Raw genomic sequence first — 16,283 nt, forward strand, 5'->3', positions numbered from 1 at the left:
GTTATTAAGATGGAATAATAACTGGGGACATTACTTTGCCAACAAAGGTCCATCTAGTCAAGGCTATGGTTTTTCCAGTGGTCATGTATGGATGTAAGAGTTGGACTGTGAAGAAAGCTGAGCGCCGAAGAATTGATGCTTTTGAACTGTGGTGTTGGAGGAGACTCTTGAGAGTCCCTCGGACTGCAAGGAGATCCAACCCGTCCATTCTAAAGGAGATCAGCCCTGGGTGTTCTTTGGAAGGAATGATGCTAAAGCTGAAACTCCAGTACTTTGGCCACCTCATGTGAAGAATTGACTCATTGGAAAAGACTCTGATGCTGGGAGGGACTGGGGGCAGGAGGAGAAGGGGACAACAGAGGATGAGATGGCTGGATGGCATCACTGACTCGATGGACGTAAGTCTGAGTGAACTCCGGGAGTTGGTGATAGACAGGGAGGCCTGGCGTGCTGCGATTCATGGGGTCGCAAAGAGTCAGACACGACTGAGCAACTGAAATGAACTGAACTGAAATGAATAACTGGGGGGACAAATTTGGACTCGGTGATCAGAGTCTCTCTGAAGAAGACTCATTTGAGCTAAGGCTTCAAGGAAAGCAGTGAGGCAGTTAAGTGAATATCAGGGAGGAGCCAACAAGGCCAAGAGGTAGAAGCGGGGCCAGGGAAACCCCCCTTGGTGGGGATGTAAATCTTATTCAAAGTGCAATGGAAAAACAATGAAGTGTTGAACAGTGATCAAACCTGATGTACATTTTAAAAATATCTTACTGGGTGTGGTATCCAGAATGAATTGAAGGGGAACAAGGCCGAAAGGCTGAGTTGATTTGGGTGGTAGAAATAAAGTTGGAGAGTGTGCAGTTAATGGAACGTACTAACCCAGCTGGGAAAAGAGGGATTAAGGAAGACAAGTGAGTCTTGAATTTAAGCTCCTTGGTGGATGCTAGTGCAGTTTACCAAGAGGGAAGAATGAGAGGAAGTTCTCATTAAATTTTACATGCTTATCAGACATTAGAGTGGGCTTTTAAGTGTAGGATCTGAATATAAAATATAAATTGGGAAATTACACATAGATTTACCTCATTGTTTTAAAATCTTCATAGCCATAGGCCTGGCTCATTAAATGTGCCATTGGCCATATAATAAATAGTTATATTCTTGGTTAAACTGGGTGGATTCCAGTGTCTGAAAAAAAATTGTATTACAAGCAATGCATGGTTAAAATTTCTGTACAATATCTTAGTTATTCTTGTGCATTGTAACTTCAGTTCAGTTCTGAAAATGGAGTTGCTAATTCTAAGGATTTATGCATTTTAACTTTTTATTTTACACTTTACATTTTTGAGAGGGGCCCAAATCCTTAGAAATGTTTATACCTGTCTACGGTGGCAGCAACACTGATGTTTCCCCACACTGGCCAACAATGGGTATTAGCAACACTTTTTAATTTTTGCCAATCTAATCCTCAGAGAAAGGGATCCTGTTCTGATATCAGCTTGTATTTCTTGTGGAATTGGATTTCTGCATACTAGTCAGCCACCTGCTTTTCTTACTCATGCTCTCTTTGACTCTGAAGCTATGTATATAGATTCCCTGTGTCCCCAATAGGTGTCTGGCTGAGGAATCTGAGCACAGGGTGGACAGGGTGGTGAGCTCTTTTCTGGCAGGGACAGTGAGCCGTCCATCCTGCGCCCTGCACACGTGGCTACTGGCCCTGGGTAGGTGACAGAGGAGAAACAAGCATGGCGTGGTGGGAACAGGGCTAGGGAGATAATAAGGGCGTAAAGAAGGATCATTCAGATTCTACTGCGCACAGGACACAGCCCCGGGGAGAATCCCCGCATTCCCGCCTGGGAATCCTCTGGCCTCTCTCCAGCTTGGTTTCAAAAGTTGCAAAACTACCGGGGGCGTCCTGACAGCCGCTGTCCCAGGTCCCTGCTCCCCTCCCGAGGCCTCCAGGCCGCAGAACCGCGGGGTGGGGTGGAGGGGCGGTCTCCAAGAGAGAAGAGAAAACCGAAACCAAAACCTGTCCTCCAGCCCAGGCTCCCCCATCTCTGGGCCCCGCCGGCCGCCGAAGGCGAGTCTCTCCTCCGCCATGGCAAGTTGCTTTTGTTTTGGGTTTTGCAGGGCGGAGTGGTCCCCGTGCCGTCATCCGGTCCCCCAAGATGCGGAGGACGGGCGTGAGTGAGGGGTGACCGGGGGAGGCGCGAGTAGGAACCCCAGAGGCAAACCCAGTCCAGCCTTTCCGCACCTGCAGGGGTGGCATTTCGGCACGCTCCTGAAATTGACCGCGGCTGTGCGGCCAGCTCCGAAGGCGCGCATCGCCGCGGCTGCCTCCCGCACCGAGCTGGCCGGGACACAGTCGCTTGGTCGAGGAGTGGCAGTGTTAGGGCTAACTGTTGTCCGCCCACGCTTTGGGGAACAGGAGCGGAGAGAATTGCCCAGAAATGGAGGCCACCGTTTCCTTTGTTAACGGGCCAGCCAGAAGGGTTGGAGCCAAGGACACAAGTTGGGAAAGCAGCCTGGTGTCTTAGCGGGAATTCTTTTCTCTTGCGGCCTTAGTTCTTTCTCTAGACACAAAGGGCTTTGTGTTGTCACCATCTTTCAAGAACTGTTAGCAAATTTAAGATTTAGACTTCCGTGTTCTTTCCATCGGGTGGGGAAAATCCCCTGGAGGAGGACATGGCAACCCACTCCAGTATTCTCGTCTGGGAAATCCCGTAGTCAGAAAGGAACCTGGAGGTCCAAAGTCCAGGGCGGTCCCACAGAGCGGGACAAGACAGAGCCACTAAACAGGCAGGCTCCTTTTTTCCATCAAGCTCCTGAAAACAGTGGCAGGGGCCCTCCATTTCAGGTGAGAAAGGCCAAAGCAGTTGTGAGTTTCAAGTGTGATTTTGTTTACTGTGGGCGGTAAAGGCAACGTGAAGGAAACCAATTTTAAGAAAAGGAATGTAAGTCAACGAAGTGGATAAATTTAATTATCTCTCCCTAGTGCTTTCCTTACAAAAATAAATTCAGTTTTTCTTTATATCTTTTTGCTTTCTGATAGGATGGTCAAAAATCTCTTAAAACGTATCACTGATACAGGGAAAATGCCATCACCTTGATACCTCCTGGTCAGAATGTTGCTCTTATTTCAAAAAAATTGTATCTCCATGTGATAACTATTGAAAGGGCTATCTCCAAGACCTCTCTTTTTCTTCTTAATGGTTGATGGAAGAGATGAATAGCTGTCTGTTGATTTCAAAGATAAACTTTAGACATTTGAATAAAGAAATATGACACTAGTATTGCTGAAGGTAGTGGCGAAGAAGTAAGATTCTCTGAATTTAAATCGATTGAAAGGTTTTCTTTGATATTGATGAAGGACAAAAAGGATGCTTATTCATTAGCCACTTTAACCACAGACTGTTAGAGCCAGATGCATAGTAAGTCAAGACAAATCTTGTATGAAACAAGATTCCCTGAATGTCTGAATAGTCTGTCATTTTTTTTTTTTCCCTCTTCTAGAACTATTTTGAGATAATTACATCTTACAGTTGGGGCCAAGATGGAGGAACACATTTTTATATTTTTCCTGTCTCCTATGCAATCTAGTTGTCCCCAAATATTTTAAGAAACTGTTTTGCTCCATTGAAAGTACCTACCATAACAAAGAGTCAATTATGAATTTCCTTTTTAGGAAACACGAAAGACCTTTGCTTTCTTTGTCTCAACAGAAGCTATTTGCATCCTCCACTCGTGTCCCTTTGTTTTGCTGTGAACTCTGTTTGCATTTTTAATTAAATTTGACCATTAATTAAAATTTGACCTCAGCCATCAAGGTCTCTCTTTCATGAAGTCTTCTTTGACTGCTTTAGCCAGCATTAACCTTGCTTCTTAATTCTGAATGGCTTCTATTGTGTGTTTTAGCATTTTCTTGTGAATGGTCTTGTATCCTTCTCACATTTTCGATTGTTGGTCTATTCTTCTTGTAAAGAAGAAGACCTTCCTCTTTTTGTGTCTACCAAGCACTGCTAAAATGATTTATATATGTGTCTGGCTCCTCCTCACCCATAAGGGAGGTCCCCTTTGTGTGTGTTTTGGTAATCCTAAAGCCTATCCAGGTGCCCCACACATAATAAATGTTCAGTAAATTTTTATGGTGGAACAATTAAAGGGTAAGGGGTGTTTTATATCTTGTGTGTGTCATCTTTGGTACCCAACATATTGCCAGGGATAGAGCACATGCTTAGTTAATACTGTATTAGTTAATTGATCAACTGATTGACAAGATATTATGTATTCTAAGAAATGCAGGTACATTTTTGCCACCCTATTTTAATAACTACAGGCTGAAATGTCAAAGGAGATACTGAGAGATCAGTTATCATTGACTTCAGTCATTTTCTATAGAATTCCTGTTGTGATAAATGAGGATTTCACTGAAGTGAACTCTGGCTTTTCCCTTCTTCCAAGTTTGGAAGTTTTAATAGTATTTTAAATTCTCCTATGGACTATTTTTGTTTCTTTCATAAAACACTTAAGATTTTGATAGTATTTACATGATTTTCTGTAATGTAAGTTAGATTTTTCTTTTTTTCTCAACTTCTGTTAGTTTTGCCTTTATTCTTCTATTGAGAGGGTTGAATGATTCCATATTATTCTGTAATCATATTTAAGTCTTCTGTAATTTTGAAGATTTTTACAGAATTCGCCTAAAAGTTTATGAGTGTTCATATTATTATGCAAACTGTAAATATTGTATACAGCAGGGTCTAATAGATTCTGTATTACTTTTTCTCCTTTTGGCCCAATGTCATGTGTATTTTTCCTTTTTCCAGTTACAAAAAAATATTCCTAACAGCTGTGTCAAACAGAGTCTTTATTTGTAGTCTGTAATTTATTCCAAACATGCCATGCTTTAATTTTCTGATGATCTTTAGGCTTGGGCTTTTTCAAATACCAGAAAGAGTGGGAGGGGTGTTGGCTCTGGGGTGCCAGCACCCATACTAGCAAGTCAGATTCCCCCTAGAATGTTCATTTAGTTTTGTCTTGCTGCTAGCTTTTCAACTAATCATTCTGTCCCTTTTTTAATTTCTGAGGTTCTGCCAAGAAGGTTGTCCCCTTTCCATTGCAGCCCCCTCTTCTTTACTCTGGGTTTCCCCTGTCATATCCTTCCACATACTTTTATGTCTTTCCAGTCTTCAAAAAATTTGTTGGAATCTCTCCTGTGCTGCTGATTGTTCCCCTTAACTGGATTTATTCTCTTTTTTATTCTATTTTCATTTTTATTTTAATGTACTTTTGGGATAGGACATTGTATGTGTGCTTAGACTGTTTTCTTTATCAGGGAGGTCAGAGCAGTTTGCCTATCACCAGTGAAGTCTGACTCTGAGTATACAGACTCCTCTGAACTGACAACCAAAACATCTTTGTGATCGATCAACCATGACTTGGACCCATGAGACATCCTGTCCTCCTTGGGGATAATTTGGGAATAGATTATAACTGAGCTTTGCTGCAATCAGGCTGGACTACCTATAGAAGTATTGGGAGAAGTTTATAGGTCCAGTTCTCTAAATGAGCTGGGGAATAAATTAAAACATTAATATAAGAAGTTAAGAGAGAGTGTATTATAATCATAATCCCTTATGATTATACAGTGGAAGTGAGAAATAGATTTAAGGGACTAGATCTGATAGGGGGCCTGATGAACTATGGGCGGAGGTTCGTGACATTGTACAGGAGACAGGGATCAAGACCATCCCCACGAAAAAGAAATGCAAAAAGGCAAAATGGCTGTTTGAGGAGGCCTTACAAATAGCTGTGAAAAGAAGAGAAGTGAAAAGCAAAGGAGGAAAGGAAAGAAATACCCATTTGAATGCAGAGTTCCAAAGAATAGCAAGGAGAGATAAGAAAGCCTTCCTCAGTGACGAAGAAATAGAGAAAAACAATAGAATGGGAAAGACTAGAGATCTTTCAAGAAAATTAGAGATACCAAGGGAACATTTCATGCAAAGATGGGCTCAATAAAGGACAGAAATGGTATGGACCTAACAGAAGCTATTAAAAAGAGGTGGCAAGAACACATAGAAGAACTGTACAAAAAAGATCTTCACGAACCAGATAATCACGAGGGTGTGATCACTCACCTAGAGCCAGATATCCTGAATGTGGAGTCAAGTGGGCCTTAGGAAGCATCACTATGAATAAAGCTAGTGGAGGTGATGGAATTCCAGTTGAGCTATTTCAAATCCTAAAAGATGATGCTGTGAAAGTGCTGTACTCAGTATGCCAGCAAATTTGGAAAACTCAGCAGTGGCCACAGGGCTGGAAAAGGTCAGTTTTCATTCCAATCCCAAAGAAAGGCAATGCCAAAGAATGCTCAAACTACCACACAATTGCACTCATCTCACACGCTAGTAAAGTAATGCTCAAAATTCTCCAAGTCAGGCTTTAGCAATACGTGAACCATGAACTTCCTGATGTTCAAGCTGGTTTTAGAAAAGGCAGAGGAACCACAGATCAAATTGCCAACATCCGCTGGATCATAGAAAAAGCAAGAGAATTCCAGAAAAACATCTATTTCTGCTTTATTGACTATGCCAAAGCCTTTGACTGTGTGGATCACAATAAACTGTGGAAAATTCTTCAAGAGATGGGAATACCAGACCACCTGATCTGCCTCTTGAGAAATTTGTATGCAGGTCAGGAAGCAACAGTTAGAACTGGCCATGGAACAACAGACTGGTTCCAAATAGGAAAAGGAGTACGTCAAGGCTGTATATTGTCACCCTGTTTATTTAACTTATATGCAAAGTACATCATGAGAAATGCTGGACTGGAAGAAACACAAACTGGAATCAAGATTTCAGGGAGAAATATCAATAACCTCAGATATGCAGATGACACCACCCTTATGGCAGAAAGTGAAGAGGAACTAAAAAGCCTCTTGATGAAAGTGAAAGTGGAGAGTGAAAAAGCTGGCTTAAAGCTCAACATTCAGAAAACGAAGATCATGGCATCTGGTCCCACCACTTCATGGGAAATAGATGGGGAAACAGTGGAAACAGTGTCAGACTTTATTTTTCTGGGCTCCAAAATCATTACAGATGGTGACTGCAGCCATGAAATTAAAAGAGGCTTACTCCTTGGAAGGAAAGTTATGACCAACCTAGATAGCATATTGAAAAGCAGAGACATTACTTTGCCAACAAAGGTTCTTCTAGTCAGGGCTATGGTTTTTCCTGTGGTCATGTATGGATGTGAGAGTTGGACTGTGAAGCAGGCTGAGCGCCAAAGAATTGATGCTTTGGAACTGTGGTGTTGGAGAAGACTCTTGAGAGTCCCTTGGACCGCAAGGAGATCCAACCAGTCCATTCTGAAGAGAGATCAGCCCTGGGATTTCTTTGGAAGGACTGATGCTAAAGCTGAAACTCCAGTACTTTGGCCACCTCATGTGAAGAGTTGACTCATTGGAAAAAACTCTGATGCTGGGAGGGATTGGGGGCAGGAGGAGAAGGGGACAACAGAGGATGAGATGGCTGGATGGCATCACTGACTCGATGGACGTGAGTCTGAGTGAACTCTGGGAGTTGGTGATGGACAGGGAGGCCTGGCGTGCTGCGATTCACGGGGTCGCAAAGAGTCGGACACGATGGAGTGACTGATCTGATCTGATCTGATCTGATGAAAGTGAAAGAGGAGAGTGAAAAAGTTAGCTTAAAACTCAACATTCAGAAAACTGAGATCATGGCATCCGGTTGCATCACTTCCTGGCACATAAATGGGGAAACAGTGGAAAGAGTGGCTGACTTTATTTTTCTGGGTTCCAAAATCACTGCAGATGTTGATTGCAGCCATGAAATTAAAAGACGCTTACTCCTTGGAAGGAAAGTTATGGCCAACCTAGACAGCATATATTAAAAGCAGAGACTTTGCCAACAAAGGTCCGTCTAGTCAAGGCCATGGTTTTTCCAATGGTCATGTACGGATGTGAGAGTTGGACTATAAAGAAAGCTGAGCACCAAAGAATTGATGCTTTTGAACTGTGGTGTTGGAGAAGACTCTTGCGAGTCCCTTGGACTGCAAGGAGATCCGACCAGTCCATCCTAAAGGAGACCAGTCCTGGGTGGTCATTGGAAGGACTGATGTTGAAACTGAAACTCCAATATTTTGGCCACCTAATGCGAAGAACTGACTCACTAGAAAAGACCCTGATGCTGGGAAAGTTTGAAGGCAGGAGGAGAAGGGGATGACAGAGGATCAGATGATTGGATGGCATCACCGACTCAATGGATATGAGTTTGGGTAAACTCTGGGAGTTGGTGATGGACAGGGAGGCCTGGCGTGCTGCAGTTCATGGGGTTGTAAAGAGTCAGACACGACTGAGCGACTGAAATGAACTGAACTGAATTGAATTGAGAGTGAGCTCAGGGAAGGATCTGCTTGCAGCTGATCCTCTGTGCCCAGGGTTCCATGGTCTGCAATAGCATGTGCTCTCAGTGGTTGGTTTGTATCTCAGATGTGTGCTGAAAGGTAGGGTTTACTCCACTGCAGTCCCAATATTATTGGTAGGGTTTCATTTATTTATTTTTTTATGGTGACTTTTCCCTAGTTTTGACCGAAAAAAAGAGAGAATGTATTTCTTATTGTCATATGTACTTTCAACTCTACATTTAAGAAGACATGTGGTCAACTCCAAACTACCACATTTTGTGATTAGCTTGACTTAAAAAAAAAATTATTTAGAAAACTCTCTCTTAATTTTTTCCTTTGTGATTACAGTTATTTTTAGGTCTTTCTAACATCTGACAAATATTAAGCAGTGTTTTCCATTTCTTAAAAGAAGGCTTTACATTTTCCATTTTAACTCGCAAATTTATATAGCATTTATGATGGTATATGGTGTGAGGCCAGGCTCCTTTCCTTGATATTTTTCTTTTCAGGTATCTGATCAGTCCCAGAGGTCCTTTATTAAATAAAGGCTATGAAATATAATAGCCTTTCCCACTGGTGTGTAATATTGCCTATATTAAGTAGAATCATATACTTAAAATGTGTCCTGTTGTTTCTTTCACAGGCATCAGTTTTGAATGTTAAGGAATCCAACGCTTCTGAAAGAACAGTTGTAGTTGCTGATCTTCCAGTTGATCTTAATGACCAGTTAGTGACCACATTAGTGAAGATTCACTTTGAAGATACTGACAATGGGGGTGGAGTTGTTGAAGATGTGACGTATCCAACAAGAACTAAGGGAGTTGCATATGTAACATTCAAAGAAAAAACAGGTATTTCCAAATCAAATTTTTATAACCTTAGAAATACTTTCTGGAATGAAATTAAAAATTGAATTTCAGTAGAATAATTCATGAGATGGTTGGATAGCATCACCAACTTGATGGACATGAGTTTGAGCAAACTGAGATAGTGAAGGACAGGGAAGCCTGGTGTGCTGCAGTTCATGGAATCACAAAGAGAAGGACACAGCTTAGTGACTAAACAACAGCAGCAACAAAAACAACAACAAAATGATTTATGGGATTGGTAAAGTTTAAATTTAAAAAACAGTACTTCTATTCTTGAATATAAAAGTGGCACAGTAGTGCGTTAGGAAGAATATATGTGTAAGTGCTTTATGATAGAGTTGTCAGTAACCGAAAAAGTCTTAAAGACTTCTTGTTTTCTGTATTTTATATCCATTTATATCATGAGATAAAGGTGATACATTTTATCGTAGAAAACTTGTAAAATACAAAAAAAAGCCCCACAAAAGCTATCTGTAATCTCATAAACAAGCACTGCTTTATTAATGGGAAAGTTGGAATGGGGAAATGGGGCTTGGACCTGAGGTCACGTTGAGCCATTCTCTTCCTGGCCTACACCTGACATAGGTGAGAAAGTTGGGTTTGCGGAGCTGTTCACCTCTGTAGCCTCATGGATGGTGCATGCCAATGCCTTGAGAGAACGCGGAGGGAAGGAGAATTAGTGAAGGAGACTGAGCAGGTCAGCCAGTGACTCAGAGGAAAACCAGCCGGGATAGTGTGATATCCTGGATTCAGAAAGGTGAAGTCTCCTGATGACCATAATTAACAGAGTGGTGGGGGATATACTTTTAGGTGTTTGTTATATATGTAACATACATAACATGCATGTGTTTTATATATATATATGTATAAATTGTAATATGTTAAACTAGAAGGAAAAAGGATTTAAATGCTGAATTTAGAGGAAAAACAGAAAAAATCTTAGGTATTTTAAAAGAACTGAACATCTCTATTACTATTCATTAAAATAATTATTACTGTATCCACAAACCTTTCTGATGGTCCCTCTTCCACTTAGTTGCAGAGAATGTCGTCAGAAAAAAGAAACACTCTCTAGCAGGCATGGCTGGATCTGCTCAACTCATAGTCTCCCACTTCAGTGAAAAGGTAGGTGTGATGCTGAAGCCATGTTGATTGTCTAGATCCCATGTTTTCTGCCAGGTGTCTCCTACACAGGAGGCACAAAGCACCCTCACCCCATGACTTCTAGAAAAGAAAGTGCAAGCTCCTTAACCTGGGTCAGTGTTAAAGGCCTGTGTCTTGAAAGTTTTTTGGTTATTGCTTGTTCTGTTTTCCTGTTTTTCTATGATGCTCTTGATACTTTTAAAGTGACAATGAGCTCTTATACTGTCATGGATGATGTCTGGCATCTATCTGAAGACTTATTTTGTGGGGTAAAAAACCAATTTGGATGAACATTAAAAAGGAGCTTTGAAGACACGGGTAAGGAGGAAGTAAGAGGAAAAAGTAAAATTCAAAGCATTGATTTAAAACAATTCTGTAACAAAGGTAGGGTTCTCTGCAGCCATCCAATGACCTTCTCGTGAGGAGGGAGGGCTCTCTCCAGGGACCCCTATCCACAGAGCACCACTGGAACGGTTTATCTATGCATTCTGCTTAAAACTTTGATTCAAAAAACATTCTGCCTCTAAATAATATTTAACCCACTCTATTTGGGGGAATCCAGTGAGGAACTGTGAACCCCAAATGGAACACTGTGGCCTTGATAGGTTGTGGGGCCCCTGTAATGGGCAGTTATGGGGCAAGAAGCAAAACTGTGTGAGGCTTTGGAGGCCTGGTTAGGGCTGCTGCTGGGCAGACAGAAAGTGGCAAAACAAGATTGGATTTATGCAGTCTTTCCCCTAGGTGGTGCTGTTTTAACTTCTCTGTTTAATTTTAGATCTTCAGCTCTGTAAAGGCTGTCCTTGATCTTTCTGTTTTTCGGAGTCAAATCCGTCTAGAAAGTCTGGTAATGGACCTGAAAAGGGAAATCCCAACGTTATGCTTCAGTCCTTTGGAAGCCAACGGAAGAATCTCCGTTCAAGGAACATTTCTGGCTATCGAGAAGCTCAAAGAATCTTTGCTATTAAAAGCAAGTTTTCTTTTAGAAAACAGTAGGAATAGACAGAGCCCCAGGGGAAGTACACGGAGAAGCAGTCACTCTTTAAAGCCAGCCAGGTCGTTGACACCCGAGACTACGAAAAGAGGAGAAAGTCTTGTTCTTGACACAGATACTTTCCTTTACCTGAAGAAGAGGACAAAATTTTATGAAAGCACACTGAGAAGATTTCATGTTCTATGTCAAGAGACAGTGGATGGTGAAATTACCACACTTTGTATAAAGAATGCTCAAGGTGGTTCTCAGTCAAACAATGAAAAAAAGGTAAAAGAGTCCATTGAGAAATATTCACATATTCTTCACTTTGAGCTTAGAAAGGAGACATTTATTTTGGAAGGAAAGGAAGATAGAGAGAAAGAAAATATTAAGTTGGCATGTGAGCGGCTAAGTTTGAGTTACCTTCAGGTTCTGGTTAATTTCTATAAGACACACATCGATGTTATAGGATCTCCTCCTGACACATACTTGTTTAAAAAAGAGGTCATGGAATTAATAAGACAAAAAGTTAGGTAATAAAATCCTCAGCAGTAGTGACAAGAAGGGCTGATTGATTCCTTCCCTTACTGAGCAGTGGTGATGTCATGCGTGATGCCAGCTTTATACACATTATCTCATTTAATTTTTTTTTTTTTTTTTGGCTGTATCACACAGCTTATGGGATCTTAGTTCCCCAACCAGGGATCAAACCTGGGCCCCCTGCAGTGGAAGTGCCGAGTCCTAACCACTGGACTGCCAGGGAACTCCCTATGTCATTTAATTCTTGTGACCATCTTTCATCATAGGCATTGCCATTCTCATGCTACAGGAGAAGAGACTAGGATTTGAGAAGGCAGAAACCCTTGTCTGAAGTTATGTAGCTGTCCATCAGTAAGAGTTAAACCCAAAGATAATATCTAAGGTATAAAACTTAAAAAACTCACTAAACTTTGAGGAAACCTCACTTTTTCTGCAATCCCAAATTCTTAGGAAAAAAATAGCCTTCAGTGAACTCAAACTGGGGCTCTGTGACAACCTCGAGAGGTGGGAGGTGGGAGGGAGGTTTCAGAGGGAGGGGGCATGTATATACCCATGGCTGATTCATGTTGATGTATGGCAGAAACCAACACAATATCGTAAAGCAATTATCCTTCAATTAAAAATAAATAAATTTTAAAAAGAGCCTTCATTCTAACATATAGGAAGTTCGAATGATTATTATTATGCCATTGACAATATTTATACCTTTATAAAGTTACATAAGCTTAACATTTATAAAGTTTATGTTTACTACTAACAGAATTAAAATGTTAGCAAAACTTGCCTGAGAAGCTACTTAGATGGTGAGTATTTCTGATGCAGGTAGTCACTACTTGACTAAATCCCATATTGGTATAAGGCTACTGGACATACAGGACATTTTTCCTGCCACTTACTTAGCCTAACTGCTTATATGAAATGTTGATTCTCTTGTTGAAATTATGTAGTGTCTATTTTATAGTTGTAAAAGTAATAACATTTCAGTAATAGGATCGTGGTGATGGGAATAAGAGCATACACTTACTTGGTAGGCATAAGTTTAAGTGCATTGCCTATCTTTACTCATTCAGTCCTGACAGGAACCCTGTGAGGTAGGCGCTGTCTTTATCTTCCTTTCTCAGATGAGGAAACTGGTGCCCAGTGACGTAATGTAACTTGCCCATGATCTTGGTTAGTGAACTGTTCTTCTCCCTTTCATAGTTTTCTGAATGCTACTTAAACAATTGAGAAATGTTTCCTTAAAGATGACAGAAGGATTTGAAAATTTTTTTACTGAAGAAGGGAAGTAAAACTTGTAAGTGGGTTGTCTGTGACTGTCCTGCATTTAATTTAGCATTAAGCCAGTTTTCAGTATCTGGGGAACTGCAGAGACCCCCCCAGGATTATAAAACACACATCTTGCTCATCACAATGTAAACAAACAGATTATGATGATTTGAACTGTAGCAGTAGAAAAGCTTAAGACAAATCTATGTGCTTTCCTTTTTCTTAGCTACCTAAATCCCAACTATGTAAATTATCTCCATTTCTTTAAATGTCTTATTTCATTTCTGTACGGCTAAACTTTTTGTCATGGGAAACTTCTGTTTATATTAAGTACCCAATAAAGTATCTTTAAAAAGGTGTTTGATTTTCATTTTGCTTCTGGGGGTATTGTCTCAGTCTAGTTCCCATCATGAGAGAGGAGGCGCACAGTAATTTGAACAGGCAAAGTTTAAGATAAAGGATTGTTAGCAATGACAGAGAATTGGGATAATGAGGGATTGGCTCATAAGAAATAGAGAAAACTCTACCAGATAGAGAAATAGCAGATATAAGGAGTTTAGATAGAGCACCCAATGAAGAACCTCCTCCCATCCACCACGCACCCCAGAACTGAAATCCAGACTTCGCTGGAGGGTTTGTGCCAGGGGATCTTGCTAGAAATCCATCCTCTAGGGTACTGGAAGAGTCTGTTCACAGTCGGTAGCTGACCAGGGACCTGCCCTTATAACATGCCTGAGGGGGTTCCTGCTGGCCAATGTGTACTACAGCTGCTGAATGGGGGGAGGCCTTCTTTCGGGGGTTGGGGGGCTGGACACGAGAGCAGCCGCCCGTGCTGTAGGAGCCTAATGTTGGAGAAGCTGCCTGTGCTGAAAAAGCTGGATAAGTATGGGGTGGGGACACTGGATTCTGAAGAGCCTGCCAATTTAATCCACTGAAGTAGGAACACTTTCTTCCCGCAATGCCTCTCCAGCGCCCTCTACTGAGAAAGCCTAACATCTTGTCAGCTACAAGGGGGAAATATTTAAAGGGCCCAGATTTGTTACTGAGTGGGAGAAGGCAATGGCAACCCACTCCAGCACTCTTGCCTGGAAAATCCCATGGACAGAGGAACCTGGTAGGCTGCAGTCCATGGGGTCGCGAAGAGTTGGACACGACTGAGCGACTTCACTTTCACTCTTCACTTTCATGCATTGGAGAAGGAAATAGCAACCCACTCCAGTGTTCTTGCCTGGAGAATCCCAGGGACGGGGGAGCCTGGTGGGCTGCTGTCTCTGGGGTCGCACAGAGTCGGACACGACTGAAGTGACTTAGCAGCAGCAGGCATAGAGGATGGATTTAAAGCTGAGTTAATAAATTGATAACTGATGCAGTTATACTTGATACCTGCACAGGTTTTCATTATTACCACAAGTTTAACACCAATAGAATAGCCTGTCAACAAAGAGCTGGGTTGGAGTGATGATCATTCCTTGATTGTGTTCAGTTCAGTTCACTCACTCAGTCGTGTCCGACTCTTTGCGACCCCATGAATTGCAGCACGCCAGGCCTCCCTGTCCGTCACCAACTCCTGAAGTTCACCCAGACTCACGTCCATCGAGTCAGAGATGCCATCCAGCCATCTTATCCTCTGTCGTCCCCTTCTCCTCCTGCCCCCAATCCCTCCCAGCATCAGAGTCTTTTCCAATGAGTCAACTCTTCGCATGAGGTGGCCAAAGTACTGGAGTTTCAGCTTTAGCATCATTCCTTCCAAAGAAATCCCAGGGCTGATCTCCTTCAGAATGGACTGGTTGGATCTCCTTGCGGTCCAAGGGACTCTCAAGAGTCTTCAACACCACAGTTCAAAAGCATCAATTCTTTGGCGCTCAGCCTTCTTCACAGTCCAACTCTCACATCCATACATGACCCCTGGAAAAACCATAGCCTTGACTAGATGGACCTTTGTTGGCAAAGTAACGTCTCTGCTTTTTAACATGCTGTCTAGGTTGGTCATAACTTTCCTTCCAAGGAGTAAGCGTCTTCTAATTTCATGGCTGTAGACTGCTGCTAACTGGTTTATGGGTATGAACATTGCATCTTCTGTTTGAGAAGATTATTATTGTTTCACATATTGTATATAAATTGTTTTACATATTGATGTCCATTTTAGAGTTCATTTAGTGACACTCTCCTTATAATATGTTTGTGTAATCAATTTCTATCCTTATTAAAAACTGACTCTTTAATCTTCAAAATGGTTGTAGTGATTTTTATTAAAATTTATTTTTGAACATTACTGGTGCCTAGGAATATAATGTGAATTCTGTTCCGTGTCAAGCCTAAACCCTCCTATGTGTCTCCCATTGGGAGAAAAACCCATCATTTAATTAGATAGTAAGTTGGTACTTTTCAAAGAGGCTGCAGAATGTGATAAGAGCCATTATCAAATTAAAAAAAGATGTGTGGGTTTCAGCTCATGATGAACAAAGGAAAAGAGTAGGAGAAAGGACTCTGAAACATTTAAGTAAGAAACTCAGGGATTTTTTTCTGTGCTTGTCCTCTGGGTTCTGGAGGCAACAGTGTGACGTTAACAGAAATGTTCACTGACTCTTTAGAATTCAACGTGTAGTCTGGCGGAGAAAAGATAAACAAGCCATTACAGCAGGGCTTGCTATACACACAGAGAAGCACTTGGGGTAGAGTTGGAGAGTCAGTTCTTACCTATGATATGTTAGTCATTTCCCAATTCTTAGCACACTTCTCATGGAAAAAAGTGTGTTAAAGTTTTATCTACCTTATTATTGAGGAGTAAATGAGCATAATGACAAAACTGATTCAAAAAGAACATAAGAAATGAAATTTAAAAGTCAACAGGAGAAAGCATGTTAGTAAAAACTGCTAAATAAGAAACAAAACTTGTCAGTGCAATAAACCTGATTTGGAAGGTTGTTTTCTCAGCTAAACAAAATAATCACACCTTAGCAGTTTTTTAAGAAGTTAAACTTCTAATTTTACAGAGTTGTATAATGTCATTGCCCTAATCAATTGTGATATTAAGTGAAACGGACTTATATTCCTCAAAAGAGATGACTCAAAAGTGG

General features: G+C 41.3%; 1 protein-coding gene across 1 annotated transcript; it reads left to right on the top strand.

Moving 5' to 3' along the window:
* The first annotated feature begins 2,051 nt into the window (after positions 1 to 2,051).
* Positions 2,052 to 13,564, top strand: RBM43 (RNA binding motif protein 43). Its single transcript, NM_001099168.1, has 4 exons — positions 2,052 to 2,095; positions 9,062 to 9,269; positions 10,324 to 10,412; positions 11,206 to 13,564. Exons 1-4 carry the CDS (start codon positions 2,093 to 2,095, stop codon positions 11,935 to 11,937), a joined length of 1,032 nt encoding a protein of 343 aa, NP_001092638.1. The 5' UTR covers positions 2,052 to 2,092; the 3' UTR covers positions 11,938 to 13,564.
* The last annotated feature ends 2,719 nt before the right edge of the window (positions 13,565 to 16,283 follow it).

The sequence above is a fragment of the Bos taurus genome, chromosome 2 (genome assembly GCF_002263795.3).
Source record: "Bos taurus isolate L1 Dominette 01449 registration number 42190680 breed Hereford chromosome 2, ARS-UCD2.0, whole genome shotgun sequence".
Taxonomy (NCBI): Eukaryota; Metazoa; Chordata; class Mammalia; order Artiodactyla; family Bovidae; genus Bos; species Bos taurus.